At 35.8% G+C, this 27,979-nt stretch overlaps 2 protein-coding genes across 2 annotated transcripts; one reads left to right on the top strand and one right to left on the bottom strand.

Moving 5' to 3' along the window:
* Positions 1–2,626: 2,626 nt before the first annotated feature.
* Positions 2,627–3,565, bottom strand: LOC119809658 (olfactory receptor 7G2-like). The gene has a single exon (XM_038322634.1). The coding sequence runs from the start codon at positions 3,563–3,565 to the stop codon at positions 2,627–2,629; it is 939 nt and encodes a 312-aa protein (XP_038178562.1).
* A 23,016-nt stretch (positions 3,566–26,581) lies between these two features.
* LOC119809951 (olfactory receptor 7G2-like) lies at positions 26,582–27,523 on the top strand. Its single transcript, XM_038323186.2, has one exon. It carries the CDS (start codon positions 26,582–26,584, stop codon positions 27,521–27,523), a length of 942 nt encoding a protein of 313 aa, XP_038179114.1.
* Positions 27,524–27,979: the final 456 nt, after the last annotated feature.

Raw genomic sequence — 27,979 nt, 5'->3', positions numbered from 1 at the left:
ATTCTACATAGAATTTTTAAATGTCATTTTCTTGATTATGCCAGTAGTTCATTGTTCTTTTCAGTTAGGTGGTGTTAAAGTTGTTGAATTTTTATAACATTTATAGAAATTTTTATTAAAATTTATCCTTCTATGAAACATTTATATTTTAAAAATGGTCACATATGCTTTCATCCCTCCTTCATAAATTCTATGAGTAACACATATACATCAAGAAATAAGTTATGATTAACTGATAAGAGATTTGTTTCAGGCATTTAAGATCATGGTTATGCTTTTAAATGTATTGTGTCATCTAGAATTTTACAATAATTGCTTTTCTTTCTTTTTTAAAATAGGGAAGCAACTTTATTGAAATAGCATTTGTATACCATGCAATTTACTCATTTGACATAAAGAATTCAATGATCTTTAACACCATGAGAGAATTATACAATCATTATTACAATGCTAGAATATTTAATCACCCCTAAAGAAACTTCATACACCTTGGCATTTGCTTTCATTTAACAGATAAGATACCAATGCAGTGCTATGACTGGTTCATTCTTTTTTAAAAATTAATATTTATTTTTTATTTGTTTATTATTAAAAATTCCCATCTCCTCCCACTTCCCTCCCCTCCCCTCCACCCACACTCCTACTTTCTCCCTCTCCAGGCCAAAGAGCAGTCAGGGTTCCCTACACTATGGGAAGTCCAAGGTCCTCCCAATTGTCCCAGGTCCAGGATGCTGAGCATCCAAACTGACAAGGCTCCCACAGAGCCCGTCCATGCAGTAGAATCAAAGCCCAGCACCATTGTCCTTGGCTTCTCAGTCAGCCTCCACTGTCAGCCACATTCAAAGAGTCCGGTTTGATCGCATGTTCCATCAGTCCCATTCCAGCTGGCCTTGGTGAGCTCCCATTAGATCAGTCCCACTGTCTCAGTGGGTGGATACACCCCTCGCGGTCCTGACTTCCTTGCTCATGTTCTCCCTCCTTCTTCTCCTCATTAGGACCTTGGGAGCTCAGTTCAGTGCTCCAATGTTGGTTTCTGTCTCTATCTCCATCCATCACCAGATGAAGGTTCTTGGGCAGCAGAGGAAGTGTGCCTGAACTGGTCTTGTCCTATAGCCACACTGATGATTATCTTGTATATTACAATAATTGCTTTTCTTGCCTGGAGAATTGGTTCAGAGGATCGAGACACATAGTATCTTTTTTCACAGGACTTTTGTTCAGTTTCCAGGATATATATGGTGTATTTCTTTGTCATTGTTAAAGTTTTTGTTATATTTCTGTTTTAACATTTGTGTAAAATATGGAGAGAATTCTAAAAAAAATAGAATTTCCTGTTATATATTCACTTTTGTTTATGTGATAGAATCTCCTAATAGAAATAAACTAATAAGTGTAAAGTCTTGAATGCCTTACAGTTCCAGTACAAAGTCCATAGTATCAAATAAGTTGAGGCAGTAACTCAAGCAGCAAGCCACTCTACACCCAAACATGAAAGCAGAGAGAGACTGTGATTTCATGCTACCTAATTTCGAGGATTCTTATGTTCATTTAGATTATGTCATTTATTTAACACAGAAGCCTCTGCCTGGGAAATGTTGCCACAAACAGTGTTTGGGTATTGCCACATCAGTCAACAGTCAAGACAATGTTCTCAGTACAAGACATTCTAGACAATTCTTCAATAGATGCTTTTTTGCCAGAGGATCTAGTTTATTTAATGACAAATTAAATACTTGTTTATTTTATGATATTAATATAATAAGAGAATTTATGTAAGAACTTAAATCAGAAAATATATCTAGGTTAAAAATAATAATACATCAAATAAAATAGATATATTGCTTGTAAACATGAGCGAGAAAATACACTCAACTGTGTTTAACCAGCAAAAAAGACTATCAAAATTTTAATCAAAACAAGGGTGGCTATGTATTTTTTAAATTACATATAAATATACACATATATGTACCTATATATACATATATACATAAAATATGCAAAACAACATATGTGTATATACATCTATGTATATGTATATACATGCACACAAATATATTCCTATGAAAGCTAATGCTACAATTATATCTTAATTGAGAAATGAGACTATCCTTGATCATGAAAATCCATTATCTTTGAAATTTAATTTTTAATGAGGAAGAGAGTTCTTCACAGAAGTTGTACAGGTTTATAAAATAGGACATGGTCTATTAATATGAGAGATACATAGAGCAAAATCATAGACTCATACTGATGAACTACTAATTCCAATATTGAAATTTCAGTATCTATAATTAAATTAAGTCCTTTTTGTTCTCTATCTTCATTACTCTGTGTTTAATATTGTAAAACAATAGAATATGAGACCACCAAGATAATATAGATTATGCCATTCCTGTGAAAGTATACTTGCTTATATAATTAATATACAGCAGATTTTCCAAGGTCAGATGAATAAGGATATAGACATATTGACATGGGCACAAAAATAAATTTTTGTTCTTTAATAGACTCAAAGAAATTTTATTCTTTGAGTGAAGAAAATATTCTCAGTTTCTGTCTGAGAATCATGTACTAATCTGTCACTTGATTATTGCCATGCCATTGAATGATTCTAAGAGTGACCATATCACATGAAGTTTGCCATCCTAAAGATGAGCATTCTCAAGGCCTCCTTTATGTCCCTGTTCCTCAGACTGTAGATAAATGGGTTCAGCATCTGAGTGACGGTGGAATACATTACTGAAGCCACTGCTGTCTTCCTGGGAGATTCTGTAACTGCAGAGCTAATATACACTCCTAAACCTGACCCATAAAACAAGGAAACAACTGACAGGTGAGACCCACAAGTGGAAAAAGCTTTATACCGTCCTTTCACTGATGGGATTTTGAAAACAGATGAGACAATTTCAATATAAGACAGAAAAATTCCTAAGAAAGGAACACCGCCAAATAGGATAGCTGCAATATAAATCAAAATCTTATTGATAAGCGTGTCAGAGCATGCAAGCTTTATGATCTGAGCAAGTTCACAGAAGAAGTGGGGGATTTCCAAGTCTGTGCAGAAAGTCAGCCGAAGCACCATGAGACTAAGCAGTAGTGCATACACAACACTAATGATTAGTGAGACTAGAATGAGCAGCGTGCAGAAGAGCGGATTCATGATAACTGTGTACCTTAGAGGGTGGCAAATCGCCACATAGCGATCATAGGCCATTGCTGCAAGCAAACAGTTTTCTAATCCAGCAAAAATCAAGACGGAGCAAGCCTGAGTGAGGCAGCCTGTGTATGATATTCTCTGATCCCGTGCCTGGATATTCCAAAGCATCTTCGGTACTGTGGCTGAGCTTATACAGATGTCAGCCAAGGATAGGTGGGAGAGTAAAGAGTACATGGGTGTATGGAGACGGAAATCTGAACTGATGGTCAGGGTGATGAGCAGGTTCCCAAGAAATGTGACCAGGTACATAAACAGGAATAGTCCAAAGAGAATGGGTTGTAATTCTGGATCATCTGAAAGGCCCAAGAGCAGAAATTCTATTGTCGCTGTTTGATTCGTAAATTGCATGTTGTTAGAAGACTAATGGGGAAAAGAGAGAATAAGACATAAGTAATTTTTCCAAAGATCCTTCATTACAGAAAAATTTCACCTTCTAAAGTAATTCTCAATTATTTTCTCTTTTCTTACATTCCAGTAATAATGTCCATTTTGGTTTTTCTGCTCTGTTCTTTTGGCTACATTAAACTTATTGAATTATTTCTTTTTCTTTATTTAAACACTAAGTATTAGTAATGTAGAACATTGTGTCTGACTAAAATTCCTCCAAATTCTGAATTCAACTAAAAATCAAACAAAATGATTTGCAGCATACATAAATACCATATCAAGTGATATTTTTAAAATTGGCACACTTCATTTTAATTTTTGCCTCATTATTTTCTTAATGCAAGCAAAATATAAAATCACTATATAAGATATTTTGCGTCTTAGTATATAGCACTGTGACAAATCATCAGTCCTTAAGTATTGCAAGGATATTCCAAAACAGAGTTTTATATATGAGGCACCTATATTATAATTTGTAATTTATTAATGACATAAAACTGTTCATAATGGGATGGAAATAATTTTGAAAATGAAAAAAGTTTGAAAATGAAATACCGATAGAGAAGCCTTGACTTAATAATCTCAAATTCAAGTGTAGAATCACAGACCTTAGAACTTTGTGTGTATAGAAGACCAAAAACTTAACAATATAGATGGACAATATTATCACTTATCACATACATTTAATGAAATACATAGCAATTAAATTTATATAACCTACAGTTAGCTACAAAATTTACCAATCTGAGGCTGATGAGTGGGCTCAGCAGATAAAGGCGCTTGCTGTAAAGATTGAATCCATAGTTTGAACCCTGGAACTTAACATGGGCTAAAGAGTGAATCAACACCCAAAAGATATCCTTTAACCTCCACATGCAGACCATGGCAAGGATATACCTATATTCATACACAGACATTCATACATACACACACTCACAAACATGAGTAACTAATATATATTTTTTCAAAAGAATAACCAAACTGACTAGAGAAAAATAATTTAAATAAAATTTATAAAATATTTTAATAACCAATAAAACATACAAAATAATTATAAATTTTTGGTAAGCTATGTATCATGATTAAAATAGTTTTATTATCATCTATCACTAACCAATAAATTAAAGCATATTACTATATAATATTTGACATTGCTAAAACAATACATATGTACATCTTTAATAATATGAAGAATGTATATGTTCCATTCCCAAACAGAAAAATGAAACAGAATTTGGTACTCATTATTCTCCTGAGTCTTTAATATATTTATACAGAACTACATATAAAATAATATTACATAATTATAAATTGATGTAATTAATTTGTTTTATGTGGCATTCTATGCTGTGCATTTTCAAAATCATAGAATAATATTTAAAAACACAATTAAGAGTTTTACTTCAGTATCAGCCTGAATATGCTCATTATTATAAATACACATACACAAAAAGTCCAAAAAATAGAACTGTTCTGCAAATAGATGCTTTATAATAGTGAGCAAAATATTATCTAAGCTACAGATACACTATTGGAATTTTTGCTTTGTCCAATTCACCATAAAAATGAATTATAGAACACTCTTTAAAACAACCAACAGTATTCTGTTCATTAGAATGATTTTAAGACCAGGGTAAGATATTAGCAAAATGAAAATTTCTCAAATAAATATACATTACAGATCATAAATGGAGTTTTTCAAGTTACCTGGGCACTAGCATAAAGGAATGGCACACAGATATTCTTGGACTTACAAACACAATAAGAGAAATTGTTCTTTCTGTGAACACAGAACTTCAAGAGGGCACTTTTCCTTCTTTGCAGAAATAAATGATTCTCAAAGCAAATGGTGTAGTGCATGCTTAAATGGGAAAGACAGTCAAATGATGATTACAGGTTGATTAAGTGTGGTGTTGGTGGCCCATGGGACATTGCTTTGCAAAAATCCCAATTAAGTGGAGCCCATTTGACTCTCAGTTGACTACAGGACAGAACAGATTCTTACAGACATAACATCTGTAAGGAAGAAAGTTTTTTTGCTGATTAACATACAAAAAGAGGACCTTACTTTTCCATCATATGATTTTTTTACCATAGTTATCTTGCATATCTTACCCTATTTTTATCCTATCATTCAAGGAAAGCTTTGCCACTCTATCCTAAACATCAATGTGAAAAGTTATGGTGGTATTATTAAGACTGTAATTTGGAAGGAGGAATAGGAAGATGAATAATTATAATCCCAAAATGTGAATGAAATAGTTAAAATATATCTTTTCATGTATGTCTTACTAAAATAAATTAAAAAGAAAGCATTAAATACTCAAATTAGAGGGTATAATACAATCTAACAATACACATAAACTGTGACAAATTAATTTGCGCCATCTATGCTACATTAAAAGAAACTCTAAAGTATAATGAATAATCAAATGAAAATGGACACTTTCTTCTATGTATCTGATTTATCAGTAATTACTCAACTTAAAAATCAATGTATAATTATACTGTAACATTCAATATTCTTCAACTGTAAAATAATAAACTAGCAAATATAATGGATCATATAATGTGTGTGTATAAGTCCATAAATACCATAAGTAAAGGTTAAAAAAATTAAAAGTAGCACCTTTGCCAAGGAAGCAAGCAGTGCTAATTACATATCTTATCCTTTCCCTCCATTCCTCAAATTCTAATTCCCTAGTCTCATCAGTAGCTCTGCGCAGAACACTTGCGGCAGCTCCCCACATTCTGTTCCTGGTAGATGACACAGACCTACCCCTCTCCAAATCTTTTCCCCACTCAAAGCTTTCTCCCACCCCTAATTCCATCAGGCATTCCCTGGGAAGCAGCAAGCCACATTGGGCAGGAAAGCAGGAAGGTTACTTGCAGATCTTGAACTCTACTATTACATTAATACCCCAGTCTTATCTCCAGTTGTTACCGCACATCTGCTGCATCCTCTCTTAATTCCTAACACATACACACCATATCCGACAGATATTCCCTTTAAACTTTTTACCCCCAACTCATTCTTTTATTCCGTTCCCCCAAGCCCAGTAGGTACTCCCCGAGGACCCAATTCCACACTGGGAAAGGAAGCGGGTAGGCTAACTGCAGATTTTCACATACCTTGTGATTTTCTCCAAATCCAGACCCTCAGTATTATCTCCAGCTTGGTAGCATAAATTCTGTTGTGACTTATCCCTATAACTCCTCCCATGTCATTCTTTCTCTCTCAAATTCAGAAACTAGTCTTTTAGTATTTTATCATATGTATACACATTTGTACACATGAATAACTACATATATATACATATACACATACATATGTTAATATATACATAGAATCCAAAGCCACTGGCGATATATATATATATATATATATATATATATATATATATATATGTGTGTGTGTGTGTGTGTGTGTGTGTGTGTGTGTGTACAAATTGATACATATATACGTATATATGAAACATACACACAAATACACACATATATATCAATTTGAAACCTGGATAAGAAGGAATGGGAGGATATATTATATATACATATATAATATATATTCATATGTATATGTATGTATGAATATGTGTGTATAGTAACACATGTAATATAATATATAAACATATGCATGTGTGTTTGTGTGTATGAATTATTGATGTTGGCTATGGGCCTTTTCTAAACTGCCTTTATTATGCTGAGGTATATCCCTTGTTTTCCTATTCTCTTCAGGAAATTAATCATGATGTATATGCTTTTGTGTCAAAGGTTTTTTTCTACATTTCATAAGATGATCATGAATTTTCTTTTAGTTTGTTTATGTGGTAGATTACCTTTATTGATTTATGTATGTTGAACCATCCACACATCATTGGGATAAAACCTATTTGACATTAGTGAAAGATTTTTTAATGTAATCTTGGATTCAGGTCACAAGTATTTTATTGAGTATTTTTGTATCAAGATTCACAATGAAAGCTTGCCTATAATTATCTTTATTTTGTCTTTATGCACTTTGAGTGTCAATGTAACTGTGGTTTCATAAAATGAATTGGGCAATGTTCCTTCTGCTTCTACTTTGTTGAATAATCTGAAAAGTATTGACTTGTTTATATTGGCACTTCTTTGAAAATCTGATGGAATCCTGTGCTAAAACCATCTGGCCTTGGATTTTTTGGGTTGAGAAAAAATTCTGAGTGCTTCCATTTCATCAGGGATAGGGACAGAGACAGTCTGTTAAAACTGAATATTGATCTTGATTTAAATTGCAACTATCAAGAAAATCAGGAATTTGTCTTAGATTCTACAAGTTTGTGGAGTCCAGGCTTTTAAAGTATCACCTTATGATTGTATTTCCTTGGTGTCTGTAGCTAAGTACCCATTTTAATTTCATATTTTGTAGATTTTAATATTCTCTCTCTGCTTATTGGTTAATTGGAATAGCAGTTTGCTGATCTTATTGTTTTTCATAAAGAACCAACTCTTTGTTTCATTGACTACATATATTCTTTTCATTTCATTTATCTTTCTGATTGCACCTGTGAATTTGATTCTTTATTGCTGTTTATTCCTCTTAGATGTGATTTTCATTTATATTGTAGAGTTTTAAGTTAAACCATTAAATTGCTGGTATGAGATTGCTATTTTGTTTTTGTTTTTGTTTTTTTTAAATGCATGCATAAATTATTGCTTTATTTATAAATAGATATATAGAAATCACAGCACATTGTAAATTGCCAACACATATATTTTTTTAATAAATGAAATTAAAACATATGGGTAGATTAAAAATAGAAAATGAAAGCTTATAAATTTATTTTGGAACTCTTTACCCTATTTATAAAGAACTGTAGAGTTCACTTTTTTTTTTTTATTTTTTTTATTTATTTTTTTTTCTCATGGTTTATTTTTTTTTATATTTAAAAATTTCCATCTCCTTCCCTCCTCCTCCCCCCTCCCTCCCCTCCTTCTCCCCTTTCTCTCCCCTCCTTCTCCCCCCTTCCCTCCCCTCCCCTCCACCCATACCTCCCCTCCCTCCCTCTCAAGGCCAAGGAGCCATCAGGGTTCCCCACTCTATGCTAAGACCAAGGTCCTCCCAACTCCCCCCAGGTCCAGGAAGGTGATCGACCAAGCTGAGAAGGCTCCCACAGAGCCCGTCCATGAAGAACAATCAGAGCCCAGAGCCATTGTCCTTTGCTTCTCAGTCAGCCCCCGCTGTTGGCCACACTCAGAGAGACGGGTTTGGTCGCATGATCCATCAGTCCCATTCCAACTGGAGTTGGTGATCTCCCATTAGTTCTGTCCCACCGTCTCCATGAGTGAACGCACCCCTCTCGTTCCTGACTTTCTCCCTCATGTTCTCGCTCCTTCTGCTCCTCATCGGGACCTTGGGAGCTCAGTCCAGTGCTCCAATGTGGGGCTCAGTCACCTTCCCCATCTGTCGCCAGCTGGAGGTTCCCTCTCCCAAAAAAGATATAGTAATCCTCCTGGATATTGGAAGTAGACACGATCGCCAGGCAAAATTGGGAACTTGAGGGTTGGGCAAGACTGGGCCAAGGGAAGATGGGGAGAGAAAAGTGTGAAGGGGAGAGCGGGGGGAGCTCGGAGGAATGGGGTGCTTGGGATATAGGAAGGGTGGATATGAGAGCAGGGAAGCATATATCTGAATTTAAGGAGCTACCTGAGGGTTGTCAAGAGACTTGACCCTAGAGGGGTTCCCAGGTTTCCAGGGAGACGCCCCCAGTTAGTTCCTTGGGCAGCTGAGGAGAGGGAGCCTGAAAAGGCCAGTTCCTATAGCCATACTGATGAATTTCTTGCATATCACCATAGAACCTCCACCTGACGATAGATGAAGAAAATGACAGAGCCCCACCTTGGAGCACCGGACTGAGCTCCCAAGGTCCTGATGAGGAGCAGAAGGAGTTCACTTTTTTTATGGATGAAAAATTGTCAGGAATGTCTACAGTGAAAAAATTGCCTCATTCATTACAGTAGAAAATGTGATTTTTTTTCAACTTGGTAAAAAGACATCTAAACACCTCTTTATATAATCAATAAGTTTAAACACATATAATACATGATAAAAGGTATTATAGAATTTTTAGAATTTAACTATTAAGTATTATCATCCCTTCGGATGTATTTTAGAGGGCTACTTGATTTTGAAATAATTTTTCCATGTGAACCTAAACTAAAGCCATCAAAATACTTTTTTGTTTGTTTGTTTGTTTGTTTGTTTGTTTGAGACAGGGTTTCTCTGTAGCTTTGGAGCCATAGGCACTTAGTACTATTAATTTGCATCTTAAAATCACTTTCATCATATCACATAAATTTGGGTATGTTCTGAATTCATTTTTATTAAAATCTAGAGAGTATTTAATTTCTTTATTTTGGTCTTGATCCATTTTTCATTTAGTAGAGAGTTGCTCAGTTTCCATGAGTTTGTAAACATTTTGTAGTTTCTGTTGTTGATGATGCCCAGCTTTTATCTGTGGTAGTCTGATAGGATGCAGGGAGTTATTTCAGTTTTCTTGGATTATTTGAGACTTGTGTTGTGTCACAATATGTGGACAATTTTGGGGAGAGTTCCATGAGTTGCAGAGAAAAAGGTATATATTTTTTGTATTTGAAAGGAATGAAAATATATGTTACATTAATTTAGTTTATCATGTCTGTTATCTCTAGCATTTCTCTGTTTAGTTTTTTCTGATAACTTATCCATAGATAAGAGGAGTATATTGATATATCCTACCAGGATATAATGTCAGTTTTGATTAAAGCTGCAGTATTGTTTCTTCCATATTTGCATTTAGGGCACAGATGTTAGTAATTGATAAAATGATGAGTGTCCAGTTTCATTCCATATGTATTTTGATTAGTTTTAGTTTGAAGTCTATTTAGATAGATATTTAAACTACTACATCAGCTTGTAATTAGACCCATTTTATTGTAATAATTTTTACAACTCTTTACACTTAGGTAATCTGTTTGCTTGACATTGATGTGTCTCTCTCTGAAGCAGTAGAAGGATGGATCATGTTTTTATATGCATTGTGTTAGGCCATGTCATTTTGCTGGGAAACTGAGATCATTGATACCACTGATTGTTAATTCCTGTTATTTTGTTGTTTGTTGTGATAGTGGTAGTGGTGATGGTAGTGTGTGTGTGTGTGTGTGTGTGTGTGTTTGCGTGCACATGTGTGTGTTTCCCTTATTCAACTTTGTATATCTTGCTCAGTAATTATTTTCTCTTATATTAAGACTAACTCTTCTGGTTTGAAGATACAATTAACACAGAAAAGGTATAAATCCTTCTCTTGCCATGGTTCTTCCCTCTCGTAATAATATTGTTCAATGAAATATATTTTTTCTGTACCTCAGCTCTGTTGCTGACTCTTTATTTTCAAGATGTACTTTGAGCAACAATGCATGCTGTGAGGACTCAAATTCTATATCCAGTTATCTACAGCTCAAGGAATGAGTGATGTAGGAGTGTTTCTATCTATCTGCTGTTTCATTGGATAATTAATAAAAAAAAACTGCTTGGCCTGATAGGTTAGAACATAGCTGGGTGGAGTAGACAGAACAGGATGCTGGGAGTAAGACAGATACCTCGGGCAATCGCCATGCCTCTCCTCTCTGGGTCAGATGCGATGGAGCCAGCCGCCAGGTCAGACATGCTGAATCTTTCGCGGTAAGACACCACTCGTGGTGATACACAGATTACTAAATATGGGTTAATCAAGAGGCTAGAGCTAATGGGTCAAGTAGTGTTTAAAAGAATACAATTGGTGTGTTGTTATTTCGGGGCATAAACTAGCTATGCAGGAGCCGGGTGGGATGAAAAGCAGGCCTGCCCACAGCTCCTTACTACAAATGAGGATATGAGAGAAGTCCAGAGTGATCTCATTACTGAAATTCTTTTTCTTTTAAAGTGCATTTGAAACTGGGCTTTATAAAATGAACTAAACATTCTTATTTTAAAAACTTACATAATTACTAAGTAACACAATATCTAAACATATTTAAGCCTATATTTTAAATTTATATTGGTTTGCTCTAGTATGCAATATTTTATAAGATTTTCAACATGTAAACTTTTTAGTGCTAGTTATATCGAATCCTACCATTGGCTGGGAGTCCAGTCATAATAATTATTTGTTATTCTGTATTCAAAGATGAAACACTACAGTACACAAATGAAAAAAATGACAGGTTTAAGAATATTGTATTCTTACCTTAATTTCAACTTCTCAATGTTACCATGTTTACAGCCATGTAAATTCAACTTTTTTTTGAGGACACAAATGGAAAAAAATGTTTAATCAAAAATTTTTCTGTCCTTTTGAGAATTTCATGCATATCTATAAAGCAATCCTGGAAGTTTCTGTGATCCCCATACCCAGGAGAATGACAATCCATGGGCAACAAGAAGACAGTTCAGTTCAACACAAGTCGTAGCCAGTGTTGATGCAAACTTTGATAGTATGATCCTGAGTAGTTTATTTTAGGCATATTTAAGGATGGCACAGTTTTATTCAGACTTTCTAGTGAGCGTTAACTTAACCTTGTGTACAACAAAGCATACATAAATTTTCTTAATGAAAAAATTAAGATAAACAAAGATCAAATTTGACTACATTGAAACTCTCATAAATTACCTGTGATCCTTTCTTACAGAGGAGTTTTATAGATTGACTAAGAAACACAATTTTACCATAAGGATATGGAGAAGGGTCCAGTGTGGTCTGTGGCTACACAAATAGAGGCAAGGTCACCAGAATATTAATCATGTCCACCCCCCTGACTTCTGGGAAAATAACAGGTTACACATTCCTTCCTTTGAAGGAACAATTCAGTGTGTTTAATATTCTTGGTTACCCTAGTGCTTATCTATGACGATAAAGACCTCCATGCCTCCTACAAAATATCATAATGTCTACAACAAGTTTTTCCCTGAGACCCTAAGTATTTTCCATCTAAATTTTATGCCTATTGCTTTTAGAATTTCATATGTCTATAATGTGTTTTGATAAAATTTGCCCCTCTACTCTCATTATTCTTCCATTTCCCACTATTTTCACCCACAAATTCCATGTCTTCTTTGTTTTTTAAATGGACAGAGTTCAGTTAGAGCTACTTCCATGTTTATGAGTTCATCAAGTAGACCATGATGTAGATATGTTCTTAGAGAACATATCCCCAAAGAAAATTGACTTCCCCTTCTAAAGTGGACATTGAATGTTCCTTACATGAGAGTAAAACTTTGTAACCCCTTTCCTCATTCATGCTGGGATTTTGGTAATAACCCATTAAGTACAATTAGTGCTTCCTTTCACTCACATCTGTGGGACCATCAACTGGAGCATGGTAAAGCTACTAGTGTCCATACGCTCACAGAAAAAAATTTCTTACTTGCTTTGACACTATCAGCTATCAATAGTTCCTCCATAGGCATGAGGTCTAGAGATCATCTATCTCATATAGGCCAGAGAATTTTTGACCTTAACTTGTTTAGGTAACTGTAGCTAGTATATTCATACATATGATAATCATGTCATGTCCAAAAGACAGTCTTTTATCTGAACTTCTAACTTTCATTATTCTTCCTCTTCTGTAATGGTATTTGAATCTTGTTTTTTAGATATTTAATATACATGTGCTGTTTAGGGCTGTGCACTCAGTTTATTATTTTCAGTTCTCAGACCAGTGAGGCATCTCTTCACTGACTGCTTTCCATGGGAAAAAGAAGAGTATTTAGCCAAGGTAATAGGCAACCCAGATTTATGGGAATAAACAGAATATATTTAGAAGACAATTTCACAGAAAGTCTGTTTAGGAAAACGAGAATAGTAGGTTCTGCCCTATGGCCAACATCATTTTTTAGGCGTAGGTGTCAAGAAATTACTATCAATCACGTAGCCTACAACTGTACTGCTATCACTTAAGTGGACATGGCAGAAACATTGTGATTTGCAGGCTAGTCTGAGTTAGATAAAATGCCCTGTATCTCTCCTATGAAAATATTAGTAATGCTTGTCTCTGAAAAATTACGTTATCTTCAGTTACTCTTCTCATACACTAAACTCTGTTTCCTTATAAATAATTATTTCAGTATTTCAAAATCATTTTGAAATATAAGAAATTTTGTGAGTAAAAATTCCTTCATTTGTCATGAACAAAAGGAATATTGTGATAAACTCTAACTTTTGGTATTCATTGTAGAAATTTTGTAAATGAGCATAATTTCTTGGATAAGGATTTCATGGAGTGTTCTGGAGGACTCTGCCTAGTAACTTTGTGACAAAGGCAGTGTATTTAGGGACAGAGTGTAGACAGCTAATTGTCCTGTGGCCCCAGAGACAGCCCTCCCAACTGCCGCAGGTGTTGAGGGATGGTGGGGACTTCTCTCCCTTGCACAAATGCACCACATTGCAGATGTCAGGTGAGGCCAGATCTCTCACCCTCATTTTCATAGAGTAGCTCACACATGACCCTGTCAATAGGCACAGTTCTTCTGTACTGCCCAGGTGAGGTACAAGGCTTGCTCTCCAGAGTGCTGCATCTGGTGATATGCTCGGTCAGCTCACTGGAACTCATGACCTCAGAGCCAGATCTCCCACCTGCCACAGGTAGTGAGGGGTTGTGGGAAAGGACAATGCCCCTTCCACATGCTACCATATGGTAGATGAGTTGCAGGGCCAGATGTCATATGCTTGAATACTTGCAGCAGGCTCACCCACGCTGCTGTCAAAGGATTGGTTCCACTGTTCTGCTCAGAAGGGGTGCAGGGCCTGTTCTCTTTAGTGCTGCAATAGGTGAGGGTCAAGGTCAGCTCTCCACACTGCTGTAGGGAGTGAGATGAAAGAGAGCAGGGCCTCTTTTCCTTACTCATACTCCCACATGTCAGATGAGGGTGGCAATACCAGTTCTGTCACTTTCACACACACAGGGCCAGCTCACTGGTGCCCTGCCAACAAGGTCAGCTCTGTTGTGCTCCCCAGGTGAGTTACATATCCCCCTCTCTCCCATGGTAAGAGGAAAGGCAAGTTCTCCTTAGTGTTGTAGACATTAAGAGACAAAGCCAAAATTGCACAGCTCTTTCCTCTCAGTTGCCAATGGTAACAAGGCCACTAACATCAAAACAGTCTCTGGCTGTGACAGAGCCATGGGCACAGACATGGACCTTGGTTGCAGTCCAAACTCAGACATCACCATAGCTTTGAGGGGCAAACAGGCCACCCACTTCAACCCATTACTCACTTTCTTCAGTTCTTCATATCTGCCCCTCCACACAGGGCATGAATAATCTCTCTCTCTCTTCAGTATCCCATGACATATTTGATTACCATCATATAGCCTGACTGTGAAGTGCTTCAAGGTGCTCAGGAGACTTGTGTTTTCTCCCATCATCCCTCAGTGGAGAGCTCCAGACAGGAAAGGAAATCTTTACCTCTTGCTCAGTCTTTATGCACATTTTTTTCTTTTAATTTATATTTTATATTTAGATTTTGCTTTCAGGCTTTATTGCATTTATGACTGAACAATGAATTAAGCATCATTATGCACTTTTTCAAACATTGTTTTCATTGTTCTTCCTAAAATTCTTTCAGTTTTATTTTATTATCCAAGGAAGCCTTCTATACACTTTTATATTATGTGTGACATTTTGCCTTTCCCCATCTCTTTCTCAATACCTATTCTATTTTTGTTTCATGATCTTTGATTTTTTTACTCATGTTTGAAATCCCTTATTTGTGTAACAAAAACATTGTAAGTTAGAATCTCCATATGAAAGAAAGCAAGTGATCTTTGTATTTTTGTAACTAAATCACTGCAATTATGATATGAAAGATGATATTTCAAGTTTTACCTCCAAATTTTATAATTTAATTTTTAAGAGCTGACTAAAGTTAAATACATTAATATTTGTTTGCATGTATGTGTGTTTATGTGTATCACCTGTATATTATATATTATCCAACTTATGCATATCTAGGTACATTCTATTTACTTCTTGTTGTTAATGGAAAAACAGTAAACATGGAATTGCTAGTTTCTGTGAGGGAGGCTATTGATATAAAGAATTAGTAGAAGTTAGTACTCAGGATATAATTACTCATTTTATTTCAAGTTTATGGGTGTTTGTGTACATGTATATGCCTTACTTGTGTGAAATATCAACAAAGAAATTGAATTCACATGTAGTCTTATTAGTTCAACACAAAAATCCATGGTAATTCTAGAATATTCTGCACTTGGATTAAATAAGTTTGGAAAAACATTATTTCTTAGGAAATAAAAGTGTAAAATTCTTCACAGACTTTGAAAGAACAGCACTCAACTTCATATGGAAAAGCAAAAATCCAAGGAGTGCCAAAACAATTCTGTACAATAAAGAAACTTCTGGAGGTATCACAATCCCTGACTTCAAACTTTACTACAGAGCTACAGTACTGAAAACAGCCTAGTATTAGCATAAAAACATGCAGGAGGACCAATGAAGTGAATCTAAGACACAGATATTAATCCACACACCTACAAACACCTGATTTTTTTTTTACAAAGAAGCAAAAAATATCAAATGGAAAAAAGAAAGCATATTCAACCAATTGTGCTGGCATAACTGGATATCAACAGTTAGAAGAATGAAAATAGACCCATATCTATCACCATGTACAAAACTTAAGTTCAAATGGATCAAACACCTCAACATAAGCCAAACACACTTAAGCTCATAGAAGAGAAAGTAGGAAGAACACTTGAATGCATTGACACAGGAGACTACTTCCTAAATATAACTCCAGTAGCACAGACACTGAGAGAAAAATTTAATAAATTGAATCCCCTGAAACTTAAAAGCTTTTGTAAGGCAAAGGACATTGTCAACAAGACAAAACAGCAGCCTACAGAATGGGAAAAAACCTTCACCAACCCCACATCAGTCAGAGGTCTGATCTCCAAAATATACAAATAACTCAAGAAATTGGTCATCAAAAGAACAAATAATCCATTAAAAATGGAGTACACACCTAAACAGAGAACTCAAAACAGAGGAAGCTAAAATGGCTAAAAGACACATTAAAAAGTGCTCAACATCCTTTGCCATCAGAAAAATGTAAATCAAGACAACTCTCAGATTCCATCTTTTTTTTTCCTCATAACACTCCTTTATTTGACACATGTAACTCTCGCTCCATGATATGTTGCTACTTCCTCTGGATTTAATTTAACAGATTTCCCCTCCTTGTGGCTAGTCATTTACATTGACCTCATTTTGGCTGAGTTATCACTCAGCTTTGAGCCGGTCTGAATGGCCTTATTCCAAAATGACATCTTCTGGCAGATAGAAGGAAACTATCTGAAGAAGCAATTATAGTTTTCTTTTTTTTGTTTCCAGTTTATTTATTTTTTATTAAAAATTGCCATCTCCTCTCCTCCTCCTCCCCCTTCCCTCCCCTCCCCTCCACCCATACCCCCACTCCCTCCCTCTCCAGGCCAAAGAGCCATCAGGGTTCTCTACACTATGTTGAGTCCAAGGTCCTCCCAACTCCCTCCAGGTCCAGGAAGGTGAGCAACCAAACTGACAAGGCTCACATAGAGCCCGTCCATGTCATAGAGACCAAGCCCATCGCCATTGTCCTTGGCTTCTCGGTCAGCCTCCACCATCAGCCACTTTCAGAGAGTCCGATTTGGTCGCATGTTCCATCAGTCCCATTCCAAGTGGAATTGATGGTCTCCCATTAGTTCTGTCCTGCCGTCTCAGTGGGTGAACGCATCCCTCATGGTTCTGACTTTCTTTCTCATGATCTCTCTCCTTCTGCTCCTCATCAGAACTTTGGGAGCACAGTCCGGTGCTCCAATGTGGGGCTCTGTCTCTATCTCCATCCATCGCCAGGTGAAGGTTAAGGCTCACAGAGAGCCCGTCCATGCTGTAGAGTTCACATTCATTGCCATTGTCCTTGGTTTCTCAGTCCTCCTCCACTGTCAGCCACATTCAGAGAGCCCGGTTTGGTCCCCTGTTCCATCAGTTCCATTCCAACTGGACTTGGTGGTCTCCCGTTAGATCTGTCCCACCGTCTCAATGGGTAAACGCACTCCTCACGGTCCTGACTTCCTTGCTCATGATCTCCCTCCTTTTGCTCCTCATCAGGACCTTGGGAGCTCAGTCCGGTGCTCCTATGTGGGGCTCTGTCATTTTCTCCATCCAACGCCACATGAAGGTTCTATGGTGATATGCAAGATATTCATGAGTATGGCAATAGGATCTGGACATTTCTGGCACCCTCTCCTCAGCTCCCCAAGGAACTAGCTGGGGGCGTCTTCCTGGACACCTGGGAACCCCTAGAGTCAAGTCTCTGCCAACCCTAGAATGGCTCCCTTAAGTAAGATGTATAATTCCTTGTTCCCATATCCACCCTTCCTATATCCCAACCATCATATTCCCCAAGCTCTTCCCATCCTCCACACTTTTCTCGCCCCATTCCCCCTCCCCCATCCCACCCCACCCCTATGTTCCCATTTTTTGTCCGGCAATCTTGTCTACTTCCAGTATCCAGGAGGATAACTATGTTTTTCTTTGGGTTCACCTTCTTATATAGCTTCTCTAGGATTTTTACGAATTATAGGCTCGATGTCCTTTATTTATGGCTAGAACCCAATTATGAGTGAGTACAACCCATGTTCATCTTTTTGGGCCTGGGTTACCTCACTCAGGATGGTGTTTTCTATTTCCCTCCATTTGCATGTAAAATTCAAGATGTCATTGTTTTTTTTACCGCCGAGTAGTACTCTAATATGTATATATTCCACACTTTCTTCATCAATTCTTCCACTGAAGGGCATCTAGGTTGTTTCCAGGTTCTGGCTACTACAAATAATGCTGCTATAAACATAGTTGAACAGATGCTTTTGTAATATGATTGGGCATCTCTTGGGTAAATTCCCAACAGTGGGATTGCTGGGTCCTGGGGTAGGTGGATCCCAAATTTCCTGAGAAACCTTCACACTGCTTTCCAAAGTGGTTGTACAAGTTTGCATTCCCACCAGCAATGGATGAGTGTTCCCCTTACTCCACATCCTCTCCAGCAAAGGCTATCATTGGTGTTTTTGATTTTAGCCATTCTGACAGGTGTAAGATGGTATCTTAACATTGTTTTGATTTGCATTTCCCTGATTGCTAAGGCGGTTGAGCATGCCCTTAAGTGTCTTTTGGCCATTCAAACTTCTTCTGTTGAGAATTCTCTGTTCAGTTCAGTGCCCCATTTTTTAATTGGGTTCATTAGCATTTTAAAGTCTAGTCTCTTGAGTTCCTTATATATTTTGGAGATCAGACCTTTGTCTGTTGCGGGGTTGGTGAAGATCTTTTGCCAGTCAGTAGGCTGCCTTTTTGTCTTAGTCACAGTGTCCTTTGCTTTACAGAAGCTGCTCAGCTTCAGGAGGTCCCATTTATTCAATGTTGCCCTTAATGTCTGTGCTGCTGGGGCTATACGTAGGAAGCGGTCTCCTGTGCCCAAATGTTGTAGAGTACTTCCCACTTTCTCCTCTAACAGGTTCAGTGTGTTCAGATTGATATTGAGGTCTTTAATCCATTTGGACTTGAGTTTTGTGCATGGTGATAGACACGGATCTACTTTCATTCTTCTACAGGTTGACATCCAGTTATGCCAGCACCATTTGTTGAAGATGCCCTCTTTCTTCCATTGTGTGCTTTTAGCTCCTTTATCAAAAATCAGGTGTTCATAGGTTTGTGGGTTAAGATCTGGGTCTTCTATTCGATTCCATTGGTCGACTTCTCTATTTTTATGCCAATACCAAGCTGTTTTCAATACTGTAGCTCTGTAATAGAGTTTGAAGTCAGGGATAGTAATGCCTCCAGAAGTTCCTTTATTGTATAAGATTGTTTTGGCTATCCTGGGTTTCTTGTTCTTCCATATAAAGTTGATTATTGTCCTCTCAAGATCTGTGAAGAATTTTGATGGGATCTTTAAGGGGATTGCATTAAATCTATAGATTGCCTTTGGTAGTATTGCCATTTTTACTATGTTGATCCTCCCAATCCAAGAGCAAGGGAGCTCCTTCCATTCTGTGGTATCCTCTTCAATTTCTTTCTTCAAAGACTTAAAGCTCTTGTCAAATAGGTCTTTCACTTCCTTGGTTAGAGTTACCCCAAGATATTTTATGCTATTTGTGGCTATCGTGAAAGGTGAAGCTTCTCTGATTTCTTTCTCTGCTTCCTTATCCTTTGTATTAGGAGGGCGACTGATTTTTTGGAGTTGATCTTGTAACCTGCCATGATACTAAAGGAGTTTATCAGCTGTAGGAGTTCTTTGGTGGAGTTTTTGGGGTCGCTTATGTACACTATCATATCATCTGCAAATAATGAAATTTTAACTTCTTCCTTTCCAATTCGAATCCCCTTGATCCCCTTGTTTTGTCTTATTGCTATTGCTAGAACTTCAAGTACTATATTGAAGAGATAAGGAGAGAGTGGACAGCCTTGTCGCGTTCCTGAATTTAGTGGGATGGCCTTGAGTTTCTCTCCATTTAATTTGATGTTAGCTGTCGGCTTGCTGTAAATAGCCTTTATTATATTTAGGAATGACCCCTGTATCCCTAATCTCTCCAAGACCTTTATCATAAAGGCGTGCTGAATTTTGTCAAATGCTTTTTCTGCATCTAATGAGATAATCATATGGTGTTTATCCTTCAGTTTATTTATATGATGGATTACATTGATAGATTTTCGTATGTTGAACCAGCCCTGCAACAATGCTACCCCCAGAAAGCCTACAAACTCATGGAAACTGAACAGTCAACTACTGAACCACAGCTGGGTCAAGGAAGAAATAAAGAAAGCAATTAAAGTCTTTCTTGAATTTAATGAAAATAAAGACACAACATACTCAAACTTATGGGACACTATGAAAGCAGTGCTAAGAGGAATATTCTTAGCACTAAGTGCCCACTTAAAAAAAATGGAGAAAGCACACATTGGAGACTTAACAGCACACCTGAAAGCTTTAGAAAAGAAAGAAGCAGACTCACCTAGGAGGAGTAGAAGACTGGAAATTATCAAACTGAGGGCAGAAATCCACAAAATAGAAACACAGAAAACAATTTAAAGAATCAATGAAACAAAAAGCTGGTTCTTGGAGAAAATCAACAAGATTGACAAACCCCTAGCCAAACTAATCAAACGGCAGAGAGAGAACACACAAATTAATAAGATCAGAAATGAAAAAGGGGACATAACCACAGACACAGAGGACATTCCAAGAATCATTAGATCTTACTACAAAAGCCTGTATGCCACAAAATTGGAAAATGTAAAAGAAATGGACACTTTTTTAGATACGTACCATGTACCAAAGTTAAACTAGGACCAGGTAAATGCTCTAAATAGTCCTGTTAGTCGCGAAGAATTGGAAACTGTTATCAGAAACCTCCCTACCAATAAGAGCCCAGGACCTGATGGGTTCAATGCAGAATTCTACCAGAACTTCCAAGAAGACCTAATACCTATACTCCTTAAGGTATTTCATAATATAGAAACAGAACAGTCATTGCCAAATTCCTTTTATGAAGCTACAATTACTCAGATTCCATCTTACAGCTGTAAGAATGGCCAAGATCAAAGACACTGAGGACAACCTATGCTGGAGAGAAAATAGCATAAAGAGAATATTCCTGTATTTTTTGTGGGAGTAAAAATTGGTACATCTCCTTTAGATATCAGTATAGCGATTTCCTAGAAAATTAGGAAACAACCTTCCTCAAGATCCAATGATACCACTTTTGGGTATATACCCAAAGGATGATCAATTGCACTGCAAGAACATGTGATCAACTATGTTCATAGCAGCATTGCTGGTCATAACCAGAAACTGGAAACAACATAAATGCCCCTTGACCAAAGACTGGATAAAGAAAATGTATATTTACACAATGGAGTACTACACAGCAGAAAAAAATAGTATCTTGAAATTTGCAGGAAATGCATGGATCTAGAAAACATCATATTGAGTGAGATAACCCAGACCCAGTAAGACAAGAACATATGTAATAATTCATAAGTCACTTTTAGACATAAAACAAAAAACAGCTTAAAATTAAAAATACCAGAGAAAGTAGACAACAATGATGACCCTAATGATTTAATTTACATGGGAAGTAGAAAAAGACAAGATCGGAGTAAATTGAAAGCATGGGGACCATGGGAGAGGGTTGAAGGGTAGGGGAGGGGAGGGGGAAAAAGGAAGAGAGAAGAGCAGAAAAAACATAACTCAATAAAAGCAATAAAAAATAAAACTGAAGCAAGAAAAAAAGAAATAAAAGTGTTACTAGCATTCTGACTTCTGTGGCTGTGATGATCTTGAAGGATAGAATCAGTGTTTGAACTAAAGTAGGCAAGAAGATGTATAACAAAAGCACTTTATCCCACCTTGAGAAAAAAATCTATGTGACTTGAAGCAAGATTGAGACACCATTCTCTGATGGACTAGCTCATATGAGTCATTATGGACACTGATTATTTTGGATTAAAGTTAGTGTAATGTTAATTAGTGGAGGAGAGCAGATGAAAGAGAGGGTATGAAAAAAGTAGTAGTGATTGATGAACAGTTTATTGGGCCAGATAGGGTTAGGTTTTGTGAAAGTTATGAGATTGAGTTAAATTGGTTTGGACTCACATAGAAATTTCATGACTTTAATGAGGCTTATGATTGGACATAAGACTTATGAGGTAGAAAAGGACTATTTAATACTCCATTAGTAGTATGAACTATTGGCATGAAAATTGGATTCTAAAGGGTGAAAACAATCTAATGGGTATGAAACATAAGCAAAGAAGAAGCACCACCAAGGATGTTTATATTACCACCTCCATCATCACCACACCAGCCATCCACAAAGAGCACAAACAAATTGAAGAAGATGAAGGAAATTGAGACTTTGATTAGTATATTGTAAAAAGGCATAGCAGAATGGGCATTTTTGTTTCATTCCTTATTGTAGACAAAATTAAGTTATAAGACTGTGGACTGCAGTTCTGTTGTTCACACATTTGTTATTTTGAGGAATATTCTCTTTATTATTTATTTATTTAGAAAATTCATCATGAAGAATGTTTAACTTTATCAAATGACTTTTCCGTATCAGTTGGGATGATGATATTATTTATTTTCTTGTTTAGATGGTATATTGCATTTGTTGATTTGTAAATGTTAAATAAACATTGAATCTCTGGAATAAATCTCACTTGGTCACCATGCATAATCCTTTTATTTAAATTTATGATTTCATAATTTTATACATGTGCATATTTTATCTTGATCATATATGGCTCTAAACCTTCTGTTTCCCGTGACCTTCTATCACAACTCAGTATTAACTTTGTCTTCCTTTTATAAGATTTACTAATAGCTGGGCGGTGGTGGCGCACGCCTTTAATCCCAGCACTCGGGAGGCAGAGGCAGGTGGATCTCTGTGAGTTCAAGGCCAGCCTGGTCTACAAGAGCTAGTTCCAGGACAGGCTCTAAAAAAGCTTCAGAGAAACCCTGTCTCGAAAAACCAAAAAAAAAAAAAAAAAAAGAAAAAAGATTTACTAATGAATTTTATACTTAATTTGAGAGAGAATTGTTAATATAATCATCAAAACATATTGTATATTGATATACACATATCAATTCTGAAGCTCATTAATACTGAAAACTTCAAAGTGAATTCAAATATGGAATATCATCATCTCTACCTATGAAATTATAGATGAGTTGTAGACAAATTTCATGATTTATACACACATCTTTATTCCACTGTTTCAAATTTTATTGAACCATTTGATTATTCAATTATATATAATTATCTGTAAATTAAAATGCATTTGCCTTTAAGAAAAAGTAATTATAATTTTTTGACAGTACTAAAAATTAGGTAAGTGATTTTTAAAACACACAGTTATAATATTGCCTGTATTTTGAATAACAAACATGTAGATATTTCTTGATAATTTAAAAATCACTAATTATTGTTCAGTAAACTATAATAAAATATATTTACAAATGTTAATAATGAAAATATGCAGATACAACAAATATAACTGAGTATAGTATTCATACCCATGGGATCTGATAATCAATGAGGACATATTTTCACTTTTGAGTGTACATTCAATGTCTATTTGCTCTCTTGAGGTTAGAGTAATAGCAGAAAACTGAATCTAATGGGAATCTTTGGGTATTGACCTCATGAGATACATACATTATCAGAATCACCCTGTGACCACATAATTAGTGGACTTTGGTTGTTAAACTTCTGCATTGAAGCTGAAAGGTGCCTTTGATTCTAAAGAAATTGTGGAGTAAGTGATATTTCTACTTGTCCTGAAAACAAACCCTGTGCAGAATCCAAGTGTGATTCTCAACTTCAGCATTAGTGAAGATAGCCAGACATCTCAGTTTTGCTCAGTCAATGATTTGCAAATGAAAGTGGGTCTTTTCTTACAACTATATTTTGGAAAACACTGAAGAAACTACATACATCAAATTACAAGTTTTAGTCTCTGATCAACTGTCAGTCTCTGGAAAACTTCTCAAATATGCTTGTTGTGACATACACCTTGTTTACATTATAATAGGCCTAAAATGTACATTAGAGAAGGATATATTTTCGATGGTAAGAAATATACCTTTCTTCCATTTTTACAACTTTTTAAAAAATTATTCTGATGTTTTCTTAAACATTTATGGTGGAAATAAACAGGTTTTTTATGTGTACATGAGTTTTCTAGGTCTTCCAGAATGCTATGTTGCACAATCTACATGGCTGAAGAACTGATTATCTCTTCTCTCACTTTTTCAGATGCAGAAGTTACAAGATCAAATATTATCATAGCTTATTTCTTCTTATATTTAGAGGTATGTTTTATTGTACCATTCTCTGTGCATGTGGGGGTTGGTGTATTTTTTTTTTCTTAATACAAAGACACAAGCTCAACTGGACTTCAGACACGGCCCCATTCTAATTTCTTTCCCCAGAAATTCTTCCCAAGTATAATCAGATTTTGAGGATTACCAGGATAATTTTTCACTATATGGATTCTAAATAAAGCATCAGTCCATGTCCGTGAGTAGCTTCTCTTTTCCTTTATATTTCTTGAATACAACTTAAACAAAACGTTTAGACTATCACAGAGTCATATGGTGCATATCTATAAGGAAAATGTAGATGTATAGAAAGCCTCATCATTCTGCTTCAGTCTTCCTGTTTCACTCTTTCAGTTACTAAATATTTTGAACAGAATCTTCTCAGAAAGTACAACTCACAATAACAATGACAACATGTTAGGTCCCTCAAAAGATGTAGCAAGCTTGGAGGTGACTAGGATAGAGTGATGAATCATCATGAAACACTAAGAAAACCTGAAATCAAAAGTGTAGGACTCAGGTGCATGATCAAAAGAATGGTTTCAGGGTTGCATCTCTGGTCCTGGGTAGAGACATGACACTAAAAGTTCATTAGATCTATGTCTTGATGGAGGCTTTTTGCTGAAAAACATAAATGCAAACCGTTCCCTCCCATATGAGTCCAAAGGGACTTACCAATTACGTAGACCAAAAAAGTCATTGACAAATTTCAGGTCTGGAAACAATTAAAATAAAGCCTACTAAAATGTAGATTTACATCAATATTTCTCATTATTTTCCATCTCATCCCTTAAGAATTCTTTACATAATTCTGTCATAAATTTTTCTATATTAAACAGTATGAGTTAACTGAACAGAAATTGGAAAGACAGTTGTACTGAAATGAGGCAAGTAAAACACATACATCCATGCATGCCACACGCACACACACACACACACACACACACACACACACACACACACACACATGATTATAGGTCATATTTGAATAAATAGCCTCTTCTTATTTCTAGTTCGTTCTTTAAGTCTCATGCTAGTGATTGAAGATGTGATCTATCAGGTCAGTATTGTGACCACCTGACCTGAGGTTAACTGTCATGTTTTCTTTCTATCCCTTGATAAAATGGACTCTTACTATTCAAAAATCTTAAGTTTAAAGTAAATGTTTTCTTCTGTAATTTGTTTTGGTCATGATGCTTTATTGTAGCCACAGAAACATGATAAACAATCCTTTACATTATTTTAGAATATTAGTTGAGTCATATCTGAAGGCAGAAGTGAAGACTGATCATATATTTAAAACAAAATGCTGGGAAATTAGACTTCTTATCTTTTTCTGTATATATAATTTATGTTTATGAAATCAACATATTGGTCATCAGAACTCACATCAGGAACATTATCTGTAATTTGATGAGTAGTCAAAAACAAAAACTTATGAGGCATGCCCAGATTGGTACACACAGGTTTACTATGCTCTTTCTGATATCTTCTTTCTAGGTATGAATGACATCTCGAAGAAATGGCATGCTTTATTTTTTGTAATAAAATCATTTGCCACTATATTTACAAATGTTTCAACATTTATTGAAGAGAACTGAAGTGCAGGACAAGAGGAATGGAATGTAAGTGTATTAGAAGTTGAACTAGAGCCAGGTGGTAATGGTGCATGCCTTTAAATCCAGCAGCCAGGAGGTAGTGGGATCTCTCTAAGTTTGAGGGCAGCATAGTCTACAGCCCGAGTTTCAGGACAGTGAGGGTTATTATATAAAGAAACCTTGTCTCGTAAAACCAAAAAAAGATACTAATTCAGTTAACATTAATAACATAGCTTAAAAATATTAAAGCACTGGTTCTTAAGTTTCAAATAAATCAAATTCAGTGACATAACTTACAGAAAATGTATTCAATAAGTTAAGCCAAGGAATTTATAAAAATTACATACAAAATGTTTCAGCAATTATCATACCCACTACACACTAATGAAACAGTATCATTACACCCCCAAAATTAAGATTATTTTTACTTCTTTTGTGTAAAATTCAGCATCAGTATGGAACTTTCAAATCAATCAGATATTTCTGAATTCTTTCTAATTGGACTTACATATGCTCCAGATGTTGAGTCATTTATTTTCATCTTGTTCCTGTCTATATATTTTGTTACAGTTTTCGGAAACATTCTTGTTATACTGGCTGTAAGCTCTGACTCTCACCTCCATACTCCTATGTACTTCTTCATTGCTAATCTGTCTTTTACTGACATCTGTATAAGCACAACAATAATCCCAAAGATGCTAGTGAACATCCAAATGCAGGATCAAAGTATCAGCTATGCAGGCTGCCTGTCCCAGGTGTGTTTTGTTTTGATTTTTGGTACCTTAGAAAATTGTATCCTTGCTGTGATGGCCTATGATCGCTACTTGGCCATAGGTCATCCTCTGATTTACACAGTTAACATGAACCCTTTACTCTGTGTATTGCTTATTTTTCTCTCACTGTTGATAAGTATTATGTATGGATTACTGCATAGTCTGATGTTGCTAAATCTATCTTTCTGCACAGACCATAATATCTTTAACTTCTTTTGTGAACTTGTTCAAATCATCAAACTTGCTTGCTCTGATACTTTCATCAATACCCTTCTTATATATACAGTTCCTAGTATAATCGGTGGTATTTCTATTGCTGGGATTATTTTCTCTTATATTCAAATTATGTCCTCAATTCTCAAGATATCATCAGTTCAGGGACGGAATAAAGCCTTTTCTACTTGTGGCTCTCATCTTTCAGTAGTGTCCTTATTCTATGGGACAGCTTTCGGAGTGTATATGAGTTCTTCCATTTCTGACTCTTCTACTAAAAATGTAGTATTTTCTATGATGTATATTGTAGTCCCTCAAATGCTAAACCCTTTTATATACAGTTTGAGGAACAAAGAAATGAAACAAGCAATGAGACACCTCATTATTTCTGTGGTCTTATCATTTCCATAATTTGAGTTTATACAAACAGTCAGAATGAGAGAAACCTTTGTGACAATGATTAGTTAAACCCTTCATCATTAAGTCTTTCAAAAATGACTGGGTCCTGATTTGTTTAAGCATATTACTATGTGGTTCTTAAGGGTGATAGTGGTTTTGAATTTTCAGTTATATGGTGTTCCACAAACAATTTTATTTTTTTATTCATTTCATTTCTGTGACTTATCTGATATAGAAGCAAATAAAGTATGTTTTGCTGTTTTTGATGTTTGTTTTTAATAAAATTTCACTGACATGTTTATGAAAAGTAAAAGTTAATAACATACAGGTTAATAAAAACTTGTAGAATATCAACTTTATATTTAAAACTGGATACAGCCACATCCCGTGCTTGATTATGATTTGGTTGTAACTTACAGAAAGACTATTTTCCACACTAACAGAAATTTCATACTTTCTAAATAACTA

This window comes from Arvicola amphibius, chromosome 3 (assembly GCF_903992535.2).
Source record: "Arvicola amphibius chromosome 3, mArvAmp1.2, whole genome shotgun sequence".
In the NCBI taxonomy this organism is placed as follows: domain Eukaryota; kingdom Metazoa; phylum Chordata; class Mammalia; order Rodentia; family Cricetidae; genus Arvicola; species Arvicola amphibius.
The sequence above is the reverse complement of the archived record's forward strand: the minus strand, read 5'-3'. Positions and strand labels throughout refer to the sequence as shown.